The 18,747-nt window shown below is 48.0% G+C and overlaps 1 protein-coding gene across 1 annotated transcript in view; it reads right to left on the reverse strand.

Moving 5' to 3' along the window:
- The window catches only part of LOC144684767 (uncharacterized), a 38,484-nt gene extending 20,697 nt beyond the window's left edge, over positions 1 to 17,787 (reverse strand). The window contains exons 1-2 of the mRNA XM_078549410.1: positions 17,670 to 17,787; positions 9,605 to 9,824 (exon numbers count right to left, since the gene is read on the reverse strand). Coding sequence (XP_078405536.1) covers positions 9,605 to 9,824; positions 17,670 to 17,787 — 338 coding nt within the window. The remainder of the gene's footprint in view (positions 1 to 9,604; positions 9,825 to 17,669) is intronic.
- Between the last annotated feature and the right edge of the window lie 960 nt (positions 17,788 to 18,747).

Genomic DNA, 18,747 nt, shown 5'->3' on the forward strand with positions numbered 1-18,747 from the left:
CATGTAAAGAGCCCACGTTAATTGTGTATTCTATATTCTATGGTTAAAATGTGCCACATGGTGCGATAGTAAACCATATGAAGCAAGGAGAGCCCAGCTTTAATCTCGGCCTGTATTGCTCTATTCTATTAAAAAGTATTTAGAGTGATCACAGTTGCCAACCTGTTCCAGGAATATAGGAGCATGGGGATTAGGAGCAGGAGAAGGCCATTCAGCATTTTGAGCCTGTTCTGCCATTCAATAAGATCGCGGTTGATCTGGTTGTGGTCTCAACTCCACTTGCCTGTCTGCCCCCCATAATCCTTGACTCTCTTGTCTATCAAAAATCTGCCTAACTCAGCTTTGAATAAATTCAATGATCCAGCCACCACTGCATTCTGGGAAATAGACACAAACCTCAGTGGGACCTAGATCTAGAACAGGCTCAGGTTCGCAACCTGGTGGTCGCCGCACGGACATGAGTCCACAGCGGGAAGAGGCAAGTTCAGCTGAGCTCCCTGACACTCGGAGGCTGGGGAAGAGGCATCTGTGAGGTCCGAGTCAGATGACGAAACTCTGGATTAGGCTTTCCAACTCATCGTGGAGAGTCAGCAGAAGGCGGGGGAACATCGCACAGGGCTGTTGAAAGCCCTCAACAGAGTGGCACGCGAGTCGGATGAGTCCGTCTGCCTGCTCTCTGATGAAGTGGTGCACACATGTGCACGTATGGAGGTCTCCATGGCAAGGATGGTGGATGCCATGGAGACCCTGGTCCAACAGAAAACCGAGATGTTTCAGATCTGCACTCCATCGCGGTAGCCATGGGTGAGTTCCTGCAGTGGCAACATGAGAGGGAAATGGGGCATCTCCACGTCCCTCCAGGTGCTTTTTCCCCTCAAGGAGTCAGACCGGGGCCCTCGGGCACCCGAAAGGAGGAGGAGCAGCAGTTGGACACCCCTGGGTCATCCACTCAGGAGTCTTATGGGCTGTCTTCTCCCTTCGAGTCCCCTTTGCTTGCGAGCTCCTCAATCTCGTCCTCTGTCACCGCAGAGGGAGCATCTGGCCCACAGGAGGACAGCCAAAGCAAACCGGGGCCCTTAAGGCCTTGGCTCTCCAGAGGACCCATGCTGAAGTCATCAGAGCCAACAGCACCAACCATTGCATAGGCTGTCTCCACCCCTGCTGCGGATGTCAGGGCAGCACCTAGAAGTGTTAGGCCTAGAAAAGTAAAGAATTTTTGATCACAAGTGGTTACACTGGTGAACACATTTTGTCACTTTATAATCTGAAAATATGTTCACTTTCACTGAATAATGTGTAATGGTATCTTTCAGCTTCATTTACAGGCTTCACGAGTCCTCCCACTGCAGCTCCCCCACTCCCCCACACCCCCTCCCCACTAGCAGTTCAGCTGCACACAGCTGGACCATGAGTGATTCTGGAGGGAGAAGTGTGTGTGTGTGTGTGTGTGTGTGTGTGAGACAGGGCCTTTCAGAGCCTCATGGAAGCGTCTCCCACATACACAGAGCCTTCATCCATCACACTCATCTCAATGCCCTGAGCATTTTCAATGCTGCCTGCTGGGGTTCACTTTCAGTTGTCCATCTGAGCTGATCTGCATCTCTACCCACCCACTGATCACACTCCCATGCAGCACCTGTTCGCAACACGAGGCTCCGCTCACTTTCGATTTGAAAAACATGGTCGTAGTAAGGTTTCTTCTCCGCTCACCTGTCCTTTCCCCTCCCCCAGTTACCCATGTCCTTTCTCCCATCACTGTTGACCCCCCGGCATCACCTTCCACCTCCCCACCATCACCTAGCAACCAGAACCCTTTTCTTTCCAGGATGTCCAGGTGAACGTGCACGTTCCCTACCTTCCCGAGAATCCCACTCCCATCCACATTGACCTCCCCAACCTCCTCCTTCCCACCCCCAGGGTCTGTGTCTGCCTCCGAGTCCTCACCAACCACCCTCACAGTCCCTTCTACCACTACTGTCACACCCTCAGCCTCCCACACTTCAGGCTCACTCTGCCCCCTCTCAGACTCACTATTCCCCCCTGCCATGCCCACACTAATTTCGCTCCCCAGGAGGCCGTCATTGACTCACAGACACCTCCCTTGCACTTTCACCTGGACATACTCCCCTTACTTCATCCTCCACCCTCCTCCATCCTTACTCCCCCCTCCACTCTTACTCCCTCCTCCGCCCGGACTCCTTCCTCTCCCTGGACTCCTTCCCCCCTCCGAACTCCTTCCTCCCTCCCTGAAGTCCTGCCCCCTCTGAACTCCTTCCTACCCCTGGACTCCTTCCCCCTCCGAACACCTTCCCCCCTCCGAAAACCTTCCCCCCTCCGAACCCCTTCCCTCACATGTTACTCCCCACTTATACTTACCTCCGCAGTTGCTGCATTCTCCCCCATTACACCCTCCTGCCCCATACTCCCTACCTCCCTCCCAACCTCACACTCCCAACACCTTTGTTCTCCCCCTCCCAACCTCATCCCCCGGACAACTTTGTTCTCCTCTCCCAACCTCATCCCCCTGACACCCTTGTCCCCCCTCCCAACCTCACAACCCGACACATTTATTTATCTCCTTCCAAACTCACCTCCCCGACACTTTTGTTCCCCTCTTCCCAACCTCACGAACCCCCTCCCGACACCTTCATGCCGCCCTCCCAACCTCAACCAACACCCCCTCCGGTACACCTTTCTCTCCTAGCCAAAGCTAGGCCTTCCTCTCCCACCCAACCCCTGGTATACCTTCCTCTCCCCCTTACAGCCAGATCTTCTCTCTCCTCCCCCACTGATCATCCATAGCAGCCCATGGCCAAGACTGTGATTTTCCGAAATAGACCCCAGAATTCAACGGAGACCTCCCACCTTCAGTGAGCTGATTCGCAGTGGAGACATGTTCGTGAGAATCCACCCAGCATGCGATGCATGCATTCCTCCAGGGTCCAGTGGCTGTAGGGCTCCAGCATCTTCTGTTCCTTGGATATCCATGATGTGAGCAAGGCCCTAACGGTAACTCCTGACTTCTGCATGTCAGACTTATCCAGATGTGTTCTGGGCTGGCGTGTTTTCCCACCAACATGGGCAGTAAATTTGACATGGGGGGGTGATCCTGGTGGGCAGGCAAGATGACAAGATGCAAATGCATTGGAATTAGGTTCCTGACGTTGGACAGTGGGAAAGCCAGTGACGGGCGGAGCAGCCAATCACAAACTGGTTTCATGATGGTGTAAAACCGATTTTTGGCCTTCTCGCCATATTGTCTGCTCATGCCCACCATGATGCCTGATGCCTGACACCTACGTGGGCGGAAAATTCTGACCAATGACTTATAATATTAACACATCCTTAACCTGGAGTCACAGCTTCACTTTGGAAAAGCTTTGTGCCTTAATACCAATTTACATTTTAGCATTGATGTAAAGTTAAAACTGCTTTGAACTTTGACTAAATTGAAGTGCAATTACACCCGAAAGGCGGAATTTTCCGTGCCCGCTGGTGTCAGGCGTGTTGGGTGGCTTGAGCAGACAATATGGTGAGAAGGCTGAAATCGGTTTCACGACGTTGTGAAACTAGCTTGTGATCATCCACTCAGTCCATCGATGGTGGTCCGCATTCCCCACTATCGGACATTGGGGACCTATTGTAATACCCTGCATATCATTATAAGGTCAGCCCGCCAGGATCATCTGCCCTGCTGGATCGTCCGTCCACGTTGGCGGGAAAGAACGCCGGTGCAGAACACGTATTAACAAGCGTGACGTGCAGAAGTCAAGACTTACCGCCAGGGCCTAGCTCACATCGCAGACATCCAAGGAGCAGAAGATGCTGGAGCCCAACAGCAACGGCACACTGGAGGAACGTCCAGGGCATGCTGGGTGGATTCTCATGGACATGGCTCTGCTGCGATACAGCTCACGGAAGTTGGAAAGTCACTGTTGAGGGTCTCACAACGGAGGATGGTCAAGAGGGTGGAGAGGAAGATCCAACTGTGTTTGGGAGAGGAAAATGTACCGCGGGTGGGAGAGGATGGTCTAGGATTGACTGGGAGAGGAAGAGGTGTCAGCATGGGGTGAGATTGGGAGGGAGGGAATGAAGGTGTCAGGATGGAGTCAGTTTGAGAGGGGGCAACAAAAGTGTCAGGAGGGACATTGGGAGGGGTGAGTGAATATGGGGGGAGAAGGGGGCAATAGCGGAGAAGGCGGCAACTTTAGGCATAGGTGTAAGGGGGGTGTAAGGGAATAAGTTCAGAGGGGGGAAGGAATGTGGAGAGGGGAAGGAGTCCAGGGGGAGGAAGGTGTGTGGAGAGGAGATTGAATTAGGCTGGAGGAAGAAGGGTGGAGGAAGGAGTCAGGAAGAGGGAAGGGCTAAGGGTGGCAGAAGAAGTAAGAGTGTCTGAAGGACTCAGTAAGGTGGAAGCACTAAGCAGGGTGGAGTCCAGGGTCGGGGGAGGATCAAAGGGGCGGGAGTCCGGAGGGGAGAAGTGGTTCTAAGGGGGGAAGGTGTTCCAAGGTGGGGAGGGGTTTCAAGAGGGGAAGGGGTCCAGAGGGGGGGGGATATCCAGGTGAACGTGCAAGGGAGGGGTCTGATGGGTCCATGACTACCTCCTGGGGAGCGAACTGAGGGTGGGCTTGGAACGAGGAAATGGTGAGAATGACCGAGGGCAGAGTGAGGCGGTAGGGTGGGAGGGTGACGGTTCAAAGGTCACGGTAGAATGGACAGCGAGGGTGCTTGGTGGGGACTCGGAGGCAGACACAGACCCTGGGGGCAGGAAGGAGGAGGCCAGGGAGGTGAATGTGGGTGGGGGTGGGATTTTCGGGAAGGAGGGGAATGTGCACGTTCACCAGGACATCCCTGAAGGACAAAGGTTGTGGCTGGTAGGTCGCAGAGGGGAGGTGGAAGGTGATTCCAGGGGCTCAACTGTGATGGGGGAGAGGGAATGGGTGACTGGGGGAGGGGAAAATATGGGAGCATGCACAAAAATAACCAAATCCGGACCATGCTGTTCAAATCGAAAGTGAAATGAGAGTCATGGTGGGCGAGATCGGGTGCTGCATGAGAGTGTGATCATTGGATGGGCGGAGACACAGGTCAGCTCAGATGAACAACTGAAAGTGAACCCCAGCAGGCAGCATTGAAAATGCTCAGGACATTGAGGTGAGTGTGATATGTGAAAGATCCACATGCATGGGAGAGCGCTTGCATGAGGCTCCGAATGGCCCTGCCAAATACACACTTCTCCCTCCAGAATCACTCGTTGGCCAGCTGCTCCCTCTGCGGTGACAGAGGATGATGTTGAGGGGCTCACAGGCAAAGGGGACTCGGTGGGAGAGGACAGCCTCTGAGATTCCTGAGTGGATGACCCAGAGGTGTCCAGCTGCCATTCCTTCTCCCTTCGGATGCCCAGGGACCCTGGCCTGAATCCTTAAGGGAAAGGAACACCTGGAGGGATGTCGAGGTGCCTGTTTCCCTCCCATGTTGCCACTGCAGGACTCACCCCTGGCTCCCGCGATGGAGTGCAGGTCTGCACACATTTCCACGTTCTGCTGGACCAGGGTCTCCATGGCATCTGCCATCCTCCCCATGGAGACCTCCATACACGCACATGTGGACACCATTTCACCAGGGAGCAGGCAGACGGACTTCTCCGATTCACGTGCCACTCTGCTGAGCGCTTCCTACAGTTCTGTGTGACGTTCCCACACCTTCTGCTGACTCTCCATGATGAGTTGGAAGGCCAAATCTAGTGGCTCATCATCTGACTCGGACCTCGCAGATGCCTGATCCCAGCAATCCTCCGAGTGCCGGGGTGCTCACCCGAACCTGCCTCCTGCTGCTATGGACATGTGTCCGTGCGGTGACCACCAGATTGTGAACCTGAGCCTGCTCTAGATCTAGGTCCCATCGAGGTGTGTGTCTCTGCGCTGGTGCAGGGTGTGGGTAAGTGCTGTGATGGGTCTTTCAGGCTGCTTATTCCAGCTCTTCAATGGAGGAGGTGTCCTCTTAGCTGGAGGTGAGGATGTGGATGGAGCTGAGGGACTGCCTGGTGAGGGCGTCGGTCACTGTGAACCAAAGTAGAGACAAGTAGTGCATGGTCTGATAAGGCGCAAGCCACTTTAAGGCTCAGCGACTCGACAGCGAGGCAGAGGAAGGAGAAGGAAGCCAACCCAGGGCTGCAATTTCCACTCACCTGTGCAACAACGTGCCCCCACTGCGGAAGAACATGTGGATCCAGAATTGGGCTTCTCAGTCATCTGAAGTCTCACCAAGCCTGACAGACATCATCCTCGATTCCGAGGGACCACTGATGACGAAGTAGAGCATGGCAGCAGAGTGAAAAGCAGGAGAGAGAGAGCACTCACAGAAGCATTGAGAGAGGGATGATGTGGTGCAGGATCCTCGCGAGGGTGTTCACTGCCAACCTAACCATCACCACAGGCACAGTCCACATCCTCACCAGTCAGCGCAATGTCACACTCCTCAAAGTGAGTGAGGGACCTAATACGGGCCACTCCACCCCAGGTCTGGGACCTCTCCCTGCTGATGTGAGCAGGCTTCCCCTGCATGACAACAGATGGAGAGAGTGTGAGCAGGACACATGGCACTGCCTGGAATGTTTGTGTGGTGAGCAGAGACATGGACAGGATGAAGACACAAGCTCCAGAGGGTATGAGCCTGATGGAGATGTGAGGGTGTGTGTGAGAGTCAGTGGTGTTGTCCCTTGAGGTGTGAGATCCATGTGGATGTGTGATGGGTTTGTGAGTGTGTGAGTTGAGAGTGATGAGAAGAGTGAGTTACCCTGGCAGAATGGATGAGACCATTCGTCCTGTAGTGGCACTGGGTGGCTGACCTCTTTTACAGAATGTTGGTGCTGGCTTCCCGTGCTGGATCGGTGATGCATCTGCCCCTCCTGTGGCCAGAGCAGGGGTAGAGGACATCATGGTGGGCCTGCATGGTGTTCAAAAGATGCTCAAGGGATGCGTCACTGAAGGGGGGGTGGTGCTGCAGTCTTTTTGCCTTTTGGGACCATGTCTTCCCTGCAGCAGCCCTGGGCTGGAAGCACTGAGAGGTGTGCGCATGGCTGCACTTTAAATATGCCGCCCAGCGTAATGAGGCGGTGAGGTGATGGTGTGGAGGGTTTATGAGAGCCCGCCGCCATGGAAACAGTGTGGTTCCCGGAAATGCATAACTAATGCGGTTGGTTTGGGAAGATACGGCGTGAGAAGCCGTTATTACGGCTGGCAGGTAAAACATCATTTTACCCAGCTGCTACCGCACTTATTGCAAACCTGGTACAATTCCGCCCCAAGCCTATTTTATTATTTTATGTTTCTCCCTGACTCTTACAATTAGGAATACTCAACTAGCAACATGAGGAGAAATTTTGGCAAAAACCTTTATCATAAAAGTGTTTGCAGGCTGATGAATAATTTAAACCTTGATCATTTTTAAGTAAAATGTGCGAAAATAGTTCACATTCATTTTGGTTGCTTATTAACTATGTGATCATATAACAATGTAGGATGCAAAATATCAAAGCCTATTTGTTCCAATAGGCGGCATTTAGCAGTTGTGGAACTTCATGCTGAACGTCAGGTTTAATCTCTGCTCATTAAATCAGAACTATCCCACTGCAAGAAGAACTTATGCTTTACACATCCTCAGGATGCCTCAAAATACTTCATAACCAATTAATTACTTTGGAACTGTTAGTGATGTTGGAACCATGTTTACGTGGGTAAATACAAGTCAGCATTCAACTATCAAAATATAGAACAAAAACTGAAACTGCTGGTAATACTCCAGAATAGACAAGTCAAGGTTTCAGCTGTGGAGAATACTCTTGCCACAGCTGCTGTCTAACCTACTTTCCGGTATTTTTCCTTTGGTTTCCAAACTTCAGTGTTGCAGTTTTTTGATTTAACAAAACATGACGGTGCATTTTATCAATGCTGGTAAAAAATATTAAGAATGCACGACTAATGTTGTTACTTGGTTTTACTCCTAAATCAGTTACAAACTAACTAGAAATGCAACAATCCTTACATATTACAAGTAGTAAAATACTCTCAACATGGAACGCAATTACACAATTTAACACGACATACTCACTTAATGAAAAATAAATCGTAGCGTAGTTTTTGCTGGTGAATGATTTAAGCTTGTCAAAGTTGTGTGTGGTATGTTGTCAATCAGTGTCTCTGCTCTTTGAAACATTCTACAAATAATGCTATTTCTGACTGACCAAGCCCAGCCCCCAAACCTCTACCCCACCCTCACACTACAGCACTAAAAGCTAATGCATCAATAATGTTTACTATTTGTCGCGTTGACCCTATTTGCATGTTAATCAACAATTAATGATTCTTCATCCCATTGTAAATAAGTAACTAAGCCTCTTTAACTGTATCAAAAGGACTTCTCTCCAAACTCCAACTATAAATTAGTGTCAACCACCTGGGCAACCACTTGGTATGATGTTGTGGATTTGAGTGCAGCCACTTCATAGCAGCGTTATATACTTGCTTCTCTTTTTCCACATTCAAATCACCGCATGAACATTTTAATGAAGTAGTAGAATGTGAGGACTTTGCAAATATTTCACCAAAGCACATCATAGCACTCTTTTCATCCAAAATGTTCGCAGGCGTATTTATCAGCTATGCCCATCAATTCAACTCAGTTGTGACTCTCAGCAAACAACCAGACCATTAAGCAGTTTGATGGGTGTAAATGGGCTTCCAGGTATTCACAGCAAGCCTTAGCCACAAGCTCTATCTGCAGAATGCAAGTGGCATAAAGAGGTTACACATCGTCTACAGTAAGTGTAATCCTGGAGTAATAAATAAACTTGACAAGGTCATTCATTTCATCAACATCAAAATCTTTAGTTTCTATTAGGTCCTCTATCATGTCTCAACGATGAGATCTTGAGATTTGTATATTTAAATATGAACCATTTATTGTTAACATTTAACTATTTACAGATTCAAGGTTACAGTCATGCATGATGCTGTTACATCCATATAAGCTGGTTCTAGAGTGTTCTTTCTAGACAGTTCTCTCAGTCTATTACAATGTGACTCTACTCATCATACCATGGACAGTGCTATTCTCCAGTCTCACATTAACCCTTACTCTGCCGAGCACCTTTACATTATAGTGGCATGCAGGCACATATAACATCCCTCTTTCTGCGCCAAAGAAAACTTACTTTTCCAACAGAGTATAACAATTTGTGATACAATTGTTATTTGCTATCGCTGCTCGCCCATCACAAGTCTCTGACTTTATAAATTCAGACAGTCTTGAGGCTTGACAGTTCTTCCACATCTTGGTGTGTCAAGAGGAATGGTAGTAATACTTTGTGTTTCTGGTACTTGGTTATCACCTTTTGCTTTTTGCGCTCCTTCTAGTTGTATTTCTCTTTATTAACAACTCATCTGCTTCTTCCTGGCACTGTGGGTTTGTCCCGTTCCTTCCAAGGGGAATGTGCACTCCATTCATTCCTAGAGTGGACTCGGATTTTCTTTTTCCGTGTTGTCCGCCATGTTCTTGCTGGATGTATACTTTTCACAAATGGAACCTTCATTTCCACTTGTTTCACAATTTCAGCCAAACACTTGTTTGCTGTTTTAATTTCAATCCTTTTGCGAGCTTATGAATCTTTTCATTTAGCTCAGCTTTTTCTTCTTCTAGTGCCTTGCGCATCAGTATTGAATTTACATTTTCCAATCTCATTTCTGTCTTTTCTTTTTCTGTCTGTGATGGAACTTTGTCCTGGTCCTTTATTTTGGTTTCTGGTGAAGTCTTAACTTGTTTCAGTTCTGTAATTGCGCAATTCATGGCTTCATTATCCAATTGCAGCTTGGAAAGTGCTATGGCTTTTCCTTTAAATGCTTCCTCTTTTCCATTCAACTGCTTCTTCAGCTTTTCAGTCTGTTTCTTGTAGCTTTTGACTTTCTCCTTGAACATAGAACATTGCTGAGTCTTCTCTGGCAACTGGTTCTTCAGTTTGTTCAGAGTGATGTTAAATTCATTTCCTTCCCTTCGTAATTTTCCAGAGGAATAAATTTTGTCCTGAGGGATTCTTGTAACATGTGAAGGTTTTCCTTTTCTTTGCAAAGCTCACTTGCTTCATCTTGAGTTTTCCTGTAATTCAGCATAGTCTCCATGAGTTTCTTCTGCTGTGCTTCCATTTTGCTGTTTAAGACAATCTTCATTTCTTCATGTTGCTGAATGGTTACGCATTCCTTTTGCATTTGATCTTGAGGGACAATCAGTTGTTCCTTCAACTGTTTATTTCCATGTTGACCTCTTGCCAGCTCACTCTGGACTTCAATTCCGTTACTACTGATAGTTCCAGTCAAGCTTTTTCTGAAGTAATATTCAAGGTTCTTTTTAGCTCCTCATTTTTTCCACGGCTACATGTTGATTCTTCAAGGAGCCTTTTAGAGTCGTAATTTCTTTTTGTGCCTTCTCAGCCTGCTGTTTGCCTGACTGTACATCTGGTTGAGTTTTCCCAACTCCTGCTTTGATTTGCCAGCTGTGGAATTGAGGGTCATTATTTCCTCCTGATACCTTTGTATCATCTCCAAAATTTGTTTGTTCAGATCTCGAGCAGCTTGGATCATTGAAGACCTCAGTTTATCGTGCATTTTCAAAGGTATATACTTGGCTTGAATCTTGTGCTTCAAATCTTCCAGGTCAGAACTAATGAGAACATTTTCCTGCAGAACAACTTCATTTACTTTTTGCATATTTTGCTTCCTTTGAGTTACCTCATGCTCCAGGGTGTCTTGTTGCCCTCCCACTGGGATCTTTTGCTGCCGTCTCTCTGGGGTCATTTTGTGCCCTCCCTTTGTGGTCTTTGCCCCCCCTCTGGGTTTTTTTTTTGTTGCCTTCTCTCTCAGGTCTTTTGTTGCCCACATTCTGCAGTATTTTGTTGCCCTTGCCACTTTCTTGGGAGTTGCTCTCTCTCTGGGGTCTCTTATTGCCCTCAGTGGAAATTTCCTCTCTTTGGGGTTTCTTGTTGCCCTCAGCGGAGCTGCCCTCTCTCCGGGGTCTCTTATTGCCCTCGGCAGAGTTGCCCTCTCTCTGGGCTCTTTTGTTGCCCTTGCTCAGGGGTCTTTTGTTGTCCTTGGCGCTTAATTGGGAGTTGGCCTCTCTCTGGGGCCTCTTGTTGCCCTTGGCGGATGTGCTCCTCCATTGATAGTAGATGATTAGATGTTCTAGGCTGTGCCTTCCATCCATGTGTTAGCGGAGGTATCTCAGGCTCCCTTCCATGCCAGGCCCCTCAGCCTTGGTGAGAGGGGCTCAGTTGAAATGTTCCTGGGCCAGGAGATCCTACATTTATAGGACCTTTGAACTCTGAGCTGCTAAGCCACCTCAATGTGCAGCAGGGGCAGCCCTCTGTTCAGGGTCATCTCCTCCCAGCTCCAATCCCTCCTTCTTCTGTTCCCTTAATGAGCTTCCTCCTTCATGGGCCACACCATCCTCAAGAACCACACCTCCTTGGAGAGCCATGTTACGGAGGATCACCACAATGATAGAGACCCTTTCAGGAGGGCATTGAGGAGATTCACTCAACCGGTCCAGATGCTAGAATTGCATCTTCAGAAGCCCGATGGACTGCCGGAGGATAAAGAAGTCATGGCAACTGCCAGGAAAGTGAGCACACACATAGAGGGAGCTCTTATTGTGGCCGCACAGCAGTTGAATATTGATGGAATGGAAACCCTTCCTGTTGATGGATCTCACTGTATAGGCTGCTAGCTACCTGGGTGCAATTGATGATGCCCTTTACCATGGATGAATGCAGTGATGGAGGTGAAACCCACTGCTCCCTGTCCCTGTGAGGCTGTGTCTGTCTGTCGAAATGAATGTACTGTCCAGCTCTGGCTAAAAGGGCACCAATGACCTGTGAAAGGCAATGGTGAGCAGCTGTTTGTGAGCTGATGCTAAGATCCAGAGATTGGACAGAGTCAGAAACTAAGAAATTCAAGGTCACAATGACCTTCATGGTTACTGGAAATGCATGGTAACCAGTGCTGTGAGGTGCAAGGTTTTTAGTGAAAGGGCACAGATGTCAGTGACCATCTGCCTGGAGAGAGGCAGTCTGGCATGGATCTCGGTCATCTTAAGATAACTCCGTCTTCAGCAGTAGATACTGCCTGAAGGGTATGATGATTAATTAGGGTATGATGCCTTAACTCAGCTCTTCTGGCCCCACTATGTTGTGGAAGGCAACAACCCTGTTCAATGTCTGAACACTGTTCCCACTCTCCCTGCAACTTGCACAGCACCAGGGCAACTCCTCACCAAATGCTGAGCTTCTTTGCTCCACTGATGCTCTTATACAGCCGGGAGTTTCCTTGGGGCAGCGATTACTGGCTCCGCACTCTGTACCTGCCTCCTTTTAGCCGGTTTGCAACAGCGTGCAAAACCTTTGTGTCCCCATCAAAATTCAAACCTCCCTCTCTAACAAACCTTGAACAAGCTGGTTAATTACTGTTAATTGGCTTCAATGAGGAGGCAGACAGGATTGCTGCCCTGCTCTCCCCTCGTCCTGGTGAACAGTGCTGTCACTGGGAACTGCATTTTGAAGCTGACATGTCAGCTAGTACCAGTATTTTGAGGCCTTCACCACCTCCATTCCCAATCTTGGGGGAGCCTGAAAATTCATCCCGCTAACTCTGTTTTTCCTCTCTCCACAGGTACTGCAAGATCTGCCGAGCATTTCCATTTTCTTCTGTTTTTATTTTAGATTTCCAGCATCCAAAATATTTTGCTTTTGTTCAGGCTTTGGAAACTTGGACCATGCAGCCCCAGTGCAGGGCCTGTGCTAACCACTCACAGCTGGGACATTGGGACCATTTCTGGGGGGCGGTGGGACCTGTACAAGGCGGACGGGTTGCACCTGAACTGGAATGGGACCAACATCCTTGTGGGGAGGTTTGCTAGTGCTGTTGCGGAGGGTTTAAACTAACTTGGCAGGGGGATGGGATTCTCAGAGGAGGTTCAGCAGAGGGAGATGCATAGCCAAAATTAGAAGAGAGAGCAAGTGAGCCTGGAAGGCACAGAAATTATAGGTCAGTTAAGGCACAAGGGATTTTGGCAAGGTTGGATGGTATTTATTTTCATGCAAGGAGTCTGACAAATAAGGCAGATGAGTTGAGGGCACAAATTAACACATGGAAGTATGATTTCATTGCTGTCACAGAGACATGGTTGAGAGAGGGGCAGGATTGGCAGCTCAATATTCCAGGATATAGGGTCTTCAGGCGAGTCAGAGAAGGAGGTAAAAGAGGAGGGGGTATCACAATATTATAGGAATCAATTACAGCAGTAAGGAGGGATGACATCTTCGAAAGCTCCTCAAATGAAGCCATATGGGTAGAACTGAAAAATAAAAAAGGAGCAATCACATTGCTGGGAGTGTACTATAGGCCCCCAAACAGTCAGAGAGAAATAGAAGAGCAGATATGTAGGAAAATTTCAAAGAAGTGTAAAAGTAATAGAGTAATAATAGTGGGGGATTTCAACTTCCCCAACATTAAATGGGTTAGTCATAGTGTGATAGGTTTAGAGGGAGCAGAATTCTTGAAATGCATCCAGGAGAGCTTTTTAAGCCAGCATGTAGAAGGTCCTACAAGAGAGGTGCTGGACTTAATTTTAGGGAATTAAGCCGGGCAAGTGGTAGAGGTATCAATGGGGGAGCATTTGCAGATAGTGATCATAACTCCACTAGATTCAAGGTTGTAATGGAAAAGGACAAGGATGGGCCAGAAATCTAAATTGGGGGAAGGTCGATTTTAATAAGATCAGATATGATTTGGCCAGAGTGGACTGGGAGCAGTTACTTTCAGGTAAATCTGCGTCAGAGCAGTGGGACTCATTCAAAAAGGAAATAGGGAGAGTACAGGGCCGAAATATTCCAGTAAAGACAAAGAGTGGGACCAACAAATCCAGGGAATCCTGGATGTCGAGGGATATGCAGGATTGGATAAGGAGAAAAAGGGAGGCTTATAGCAGATACGGAGGGCTCAAAACAGCGGAAGCCCTAGAGGAGTATAGAATGTGTAGGGGGGAACTTAAAAAGGAAATTAAGAGACCAAAAAGGGGGCATTAAAAAAAATTGGCAGGTAAAATAAAGGAAAATCCAAAGTTATTTTACAGTACATTAAGAGTAAGAGGATAACTAGGGAAAGAGTAGGGCCCATTAAGGACCATAGTGGTAATTTGTGTGTGGAGCCGGATGACGTAGGTAGGGTTCTAAATGAATACTTTGTGTCGGTGTTCACAAGTGAAAGGGACAACATGGGTATGGAAATCAGGCAGAAGGACTGTGATATAATTAAAGAAATTAGCATAGAAAGGGAGGAAGTTCTAAGTGGTCTGGCAGGCTTAAAAGTAGGTAAAACTCCAGGCCCAGATGAAATATATCCCAGGCTGTTGAGTGAGGCAAGGGAGGAGATAGCAGGGGCATTGCAATAATTTTCAATACCTCTCTGGCCACAGGAGAGGTGCCAAAGGACTGGAGGACATCTAATGTGGTATCATTATTCAAGAAGAGAGGAAGGGATAAACCAGGGAACTACGGGCCAGTCAGTCTAACCTCAGTGATGGGGAAACTATTGGAAGCAATTCTGAGGGACAGAATTAATCTACACTTGGAGAGGCAGGGATTGATCAAGGACAGTCAGCATGGTTTTGTTAAGGGGAGGTCATGCCTGACCAATTTGATTGAATTTTTTGAAGAGGTGACCAGGTGTGTAGATGAGGGCAATGCATTTGACGTAGTCTACTTGGGCTTCAGCAAGGCTTTTGATAAGGTCCCGCATGGGAGACTGATAACAAAGGGAAGAGCCCATGGAATCCAAGGCAATTTGGCAAATTGGATCCAGAATTGGCTGAGTAGCAGGAAGCAGAGGGTGATGGTTGAGGGGTGTTTTTGTAACTGGATGCCTGTGTCCAGTTGGGTTCCACAGGGACCAGTGCCTCTTGCTGTTTGTGGTATATATAAACGATTTAGACTTGAATGTAGGAGGGTTGATTAGTAAGTTCTCGGATGACACGCAAATTGGTTGGGTGGTAAATAGTGAGGAGGATAGCCTTAGATTGCAGGAGGATATAGATGGGCTGGTCAGATGGTCTTCATTGGCAAATGGAATTTAATCCAGATAAGTGTGAGGTGATGCACTTGGGCAGGACAAACAAGGCATGGGAATACACGATGAATCGTAGGAACCTAGGAAGAACCAAGGATCAGAAGGACCTTGGTGTGTCTGTCCACCGGTCCCTTAAGGTAGCGGGAGAGGTAGATAAGGTGGTTAAGAAGGCATATGGGATACTTGCCTTTATTAGCTGAGTCATAGAATACAAGAGCAGGGATTTATGCTGAAACTGTATAAAATGCTGGTTAGCCTACAGTTAGAATATTGTGTGCAGTTCTGGAATCCACATTATAGGAAGGATGTGATTGCACTAGAGAGAGTGCAGAGGAGATTTACCAGGATGTTGCCTGGGCTGGAGAGTTTTAGTTATGAGGAGAGATAGATAGACTGGGGTTATTTTCCCTGGAGCAGAGGAGATTGATGGAGGACATGATAAAATTATGAGAGGCATAGATAGGGTAGAGGGGAAAGAAATTTTCCTCTTGGTGGAGGGATCAATAACCAGGGGGCATAGATTTAAGGTAAGGGGCAGGAGGTTTAGAGGGGATGTGAAGAAGGATTTTTTCATCCAGAGAGTGGTGGGAATCTGGAACTCACAAAAACACCCCTCGACAATCACCCTCTGCTTCCTGCCACTCAGCCAATTCTGGATCCAATTTGCTAAATTACCTCAGATCCCATGGGCTCTTACCTTTGTTATCAGTCGCCCATGCAGGACCTTATCAAAAGCCTTGCTGAAGCCCAAGTAGACTACGTCAAATGCATTGCCCTCATCTACACACCTGGTCACCTCTTCGAAAAATTCAATCAAATTGGTCAGACATGACCTCCCCTTCCAAAACCATGCTGACTGTCCTTGATCAATCCCTGCCTCTCCAACTGTAGATTAATTGTAGAAAGGGTGGTAGAGGCAGATACCCTCATAACATTTAAGAAGTATTTGGATATGCACTTGCGATGCCATGGCATACAAGGCTATGGGCCTAGTGCTGGAAAATGGGATTAGAATAGTTAGGTACTTGTTTTACTGGCGCAGAATCGATGGGCCAAAGAGCCCTTTTCTGTGCTGTAGACCTCTATGACTCTATGAGCTGAGCATGGTTCAGCTTGGTATAAAAACTAGACCCACATTGGTATTCAGAGTGAAGGTCGGGAACTCAAAGTCCCAGCAAATCTTGGACTTCCCGTGCATGCGCGGACTGGGAGTGGGCCGCACATGTGCCATTCAGCAAATCTGCATCTTTAAGTATTTTAGGCCAAGGACCTGCCCAACACACCTGTGCAGAAAGAAAAAGGGCGTGAAAACCCAAGTCAGGTGTCCGGGAGCAGAGCTGCATAGAAGTGAAGTGCCCCAAGAAGGGAATAGGTAGAGGTGACAGGGACAGGTCCCAAGAGGGCAAGGGACAGGGACAGGAAAAGGTCCCAGTTCAGTCTAAAAAGAGAGGAGCAGAGAAACAGGCTCCAAACAGAAAAAGACTGCGGGTAGTAGACTTTAAGTGAGGAGGGCTCAGATAAGCCCTGGTTATTGAAGAGGGCTCAGGGGAAACCCTGAAGATCCAAGGCGGCAGCCCAAAGGTGGTAACTCCATGCTGTGGACCGTTGGGGCATTAGTCTTCTGCTTGGTGCAACCAAAGAGCTGAAGTTGTGCTTGTGGGTTTATGTTTGAGTGTATACTTGGGAATCCAGGGGATCAGAATCTCGGGGGACGAGGTTGAAACCCTGTGAAGTGGGCCATCGTTGATGCCGTCCGAGTTGCAGCAACTTTTGGAGAGAATTCCCAGGTTAGATCTTCGAAGGTGAAGACAGGATTTCCTTGTGAGAGAGAATCAGAATTTCAATGAGATTGATTGACTCACAGTGTTTACTGACATCTGGGTGCATTGTTGAGAAATCCATGGACTCTGCCCTGGTCACATCTGCCATTTATTGTGTAGTGTGGTGTGTTCAACCACAGTTTGCTTCTTAATTCACATGTACCTCATAAATACCCTGAATGTTAGAGTATAAGATACATATTGTAAATTGTTTTATCTTTTTAATCTTGTAAAGTTTATTTTTGTTTGCTCAAAACCCATGGAATTTTGTGTCTTTATTCACTGAGCAAGTGTCTTGAATTTCAAACCTTGTCTACTTTGAACAAAATGCTATTGGTTCCTAACCAGATCTTGCCAACAACTTGGGGGCCATGGATCATAACAGGCTTATGAGGGGCTTCCTGACATTTAAAGGACCAGTCATCCAATTTACAAGTGAAGTGCTTCACTGTTGCTTTTGCTATGTTTGTGGTGTGCTTTCAAGGAGGTCTGATGAGATACTGGATTTGGAAAAGAGTGTTGCTGTTTCTTGCTAGCTAGTTTTGAGACCTGTCCACAGAATGGCTGCAATAGTTATGGGTGCTACAGCTGCAGTGCCTCAGGGCCCGCAACACAATGGGAAATACAGCTGGGATGGCAGAGATGAGAAGCTTGAGACAAATGGAGGAGGAAGAGGGCTTACCACAGAAGGCCTTCACAGCAAAGGTTTTAGGCAATATTTCTCCGACCTCCACCTTAGCTTGAAGCAATGCTTGAAGCACCTGAGATTCATCAAGGAAGTAGTCCCAGAACTGTGCCATCTCCTTCAACAGGATCTACAGCCTCGCAGCAAGACAAGGATAGCACTTTGCAATGCACACGAAGGTCACCACCACTCTCAACTTCTACACAAACATGCTTCCAGGCAGGGGCAGGCAACATTGCAAACATATCCTAGTTCACCATTCATTACTGCATCCGGAAGGTTACAGAGGCACTGTACACGAGGAGAGAAGAATTGATAATTTTCTCTCTAACCAGAGAGAAGCAGGATGAACAAGCATATGGTTTTGCCAGAGTAGCAAGACTCTCAATGGTGTAGGGAGCAATTGACGGCACACAAATGGATCTGCGGTCCCAGCTTCAACTCCATTAATGTACAATTGTTGTGCAAACTTGCACATACATTATGTTGGTGAATGCCCGCTATCCTGGCAGCATCCACAATGTCTTCATACTGAGGCAGTCTGACATTCTTGTTGTCTTCCAGCCGCCACAAAGAACCAGAGACTGGCTGCTCTGAGACATGGAATAACATTTTTTTTATTTATTCATTCATGGGATGCGGGCTTCGCTGGCTAGGCCACCATTTATTGCCCATCCCTGGTTGCACCTGAGAAGGTGGTGGTGAGCTGCCTTCTTGAACCGCTGCAGTCCATGTGGTGTAGGTACACCCACAGCGCTGTTAGGAAGGGAGTTCCAAGATTTTGACCCAGCGACAGTGAAGGAACGGCGATATGTTTCCAAATCAGGAAGGAGAGTGGCTTGGAGGGGAACTTTCAAGTGGTGGTGTTCCCACCTATCTGCTGCCCTTGTCCTTCTAGATGGTAGTGGTTGTGGGTTTGGAAGGTGCTGCCTAAGGAGACTTGGTGAATTCCTGCAGTGCATCTTGTAGATGGTACACACTGCTGCTACTGCGCTTTGGTGGTGGAGGGAGTGAATGTTTGTGGAAAGGGTGCCAATCAAGCGGGCTGCTTTGTCCTGGATGATGTCCAGCTTCT

Source organism: Cetorhinus maximus, chromosome 1, assembly GCF_964194155.1.
Source record: "Cetorhinus maximus chromosome 1, sCetMax3.hap1.1, whole genome shotgun sequence".
Taxonomy (NCBI): Eukaryota; Metazoa; Chordata; class Chondrichthyes; order Lamniformes; family Cetorhinidae; genus Cetorhinus; species Cetorhinus maximus.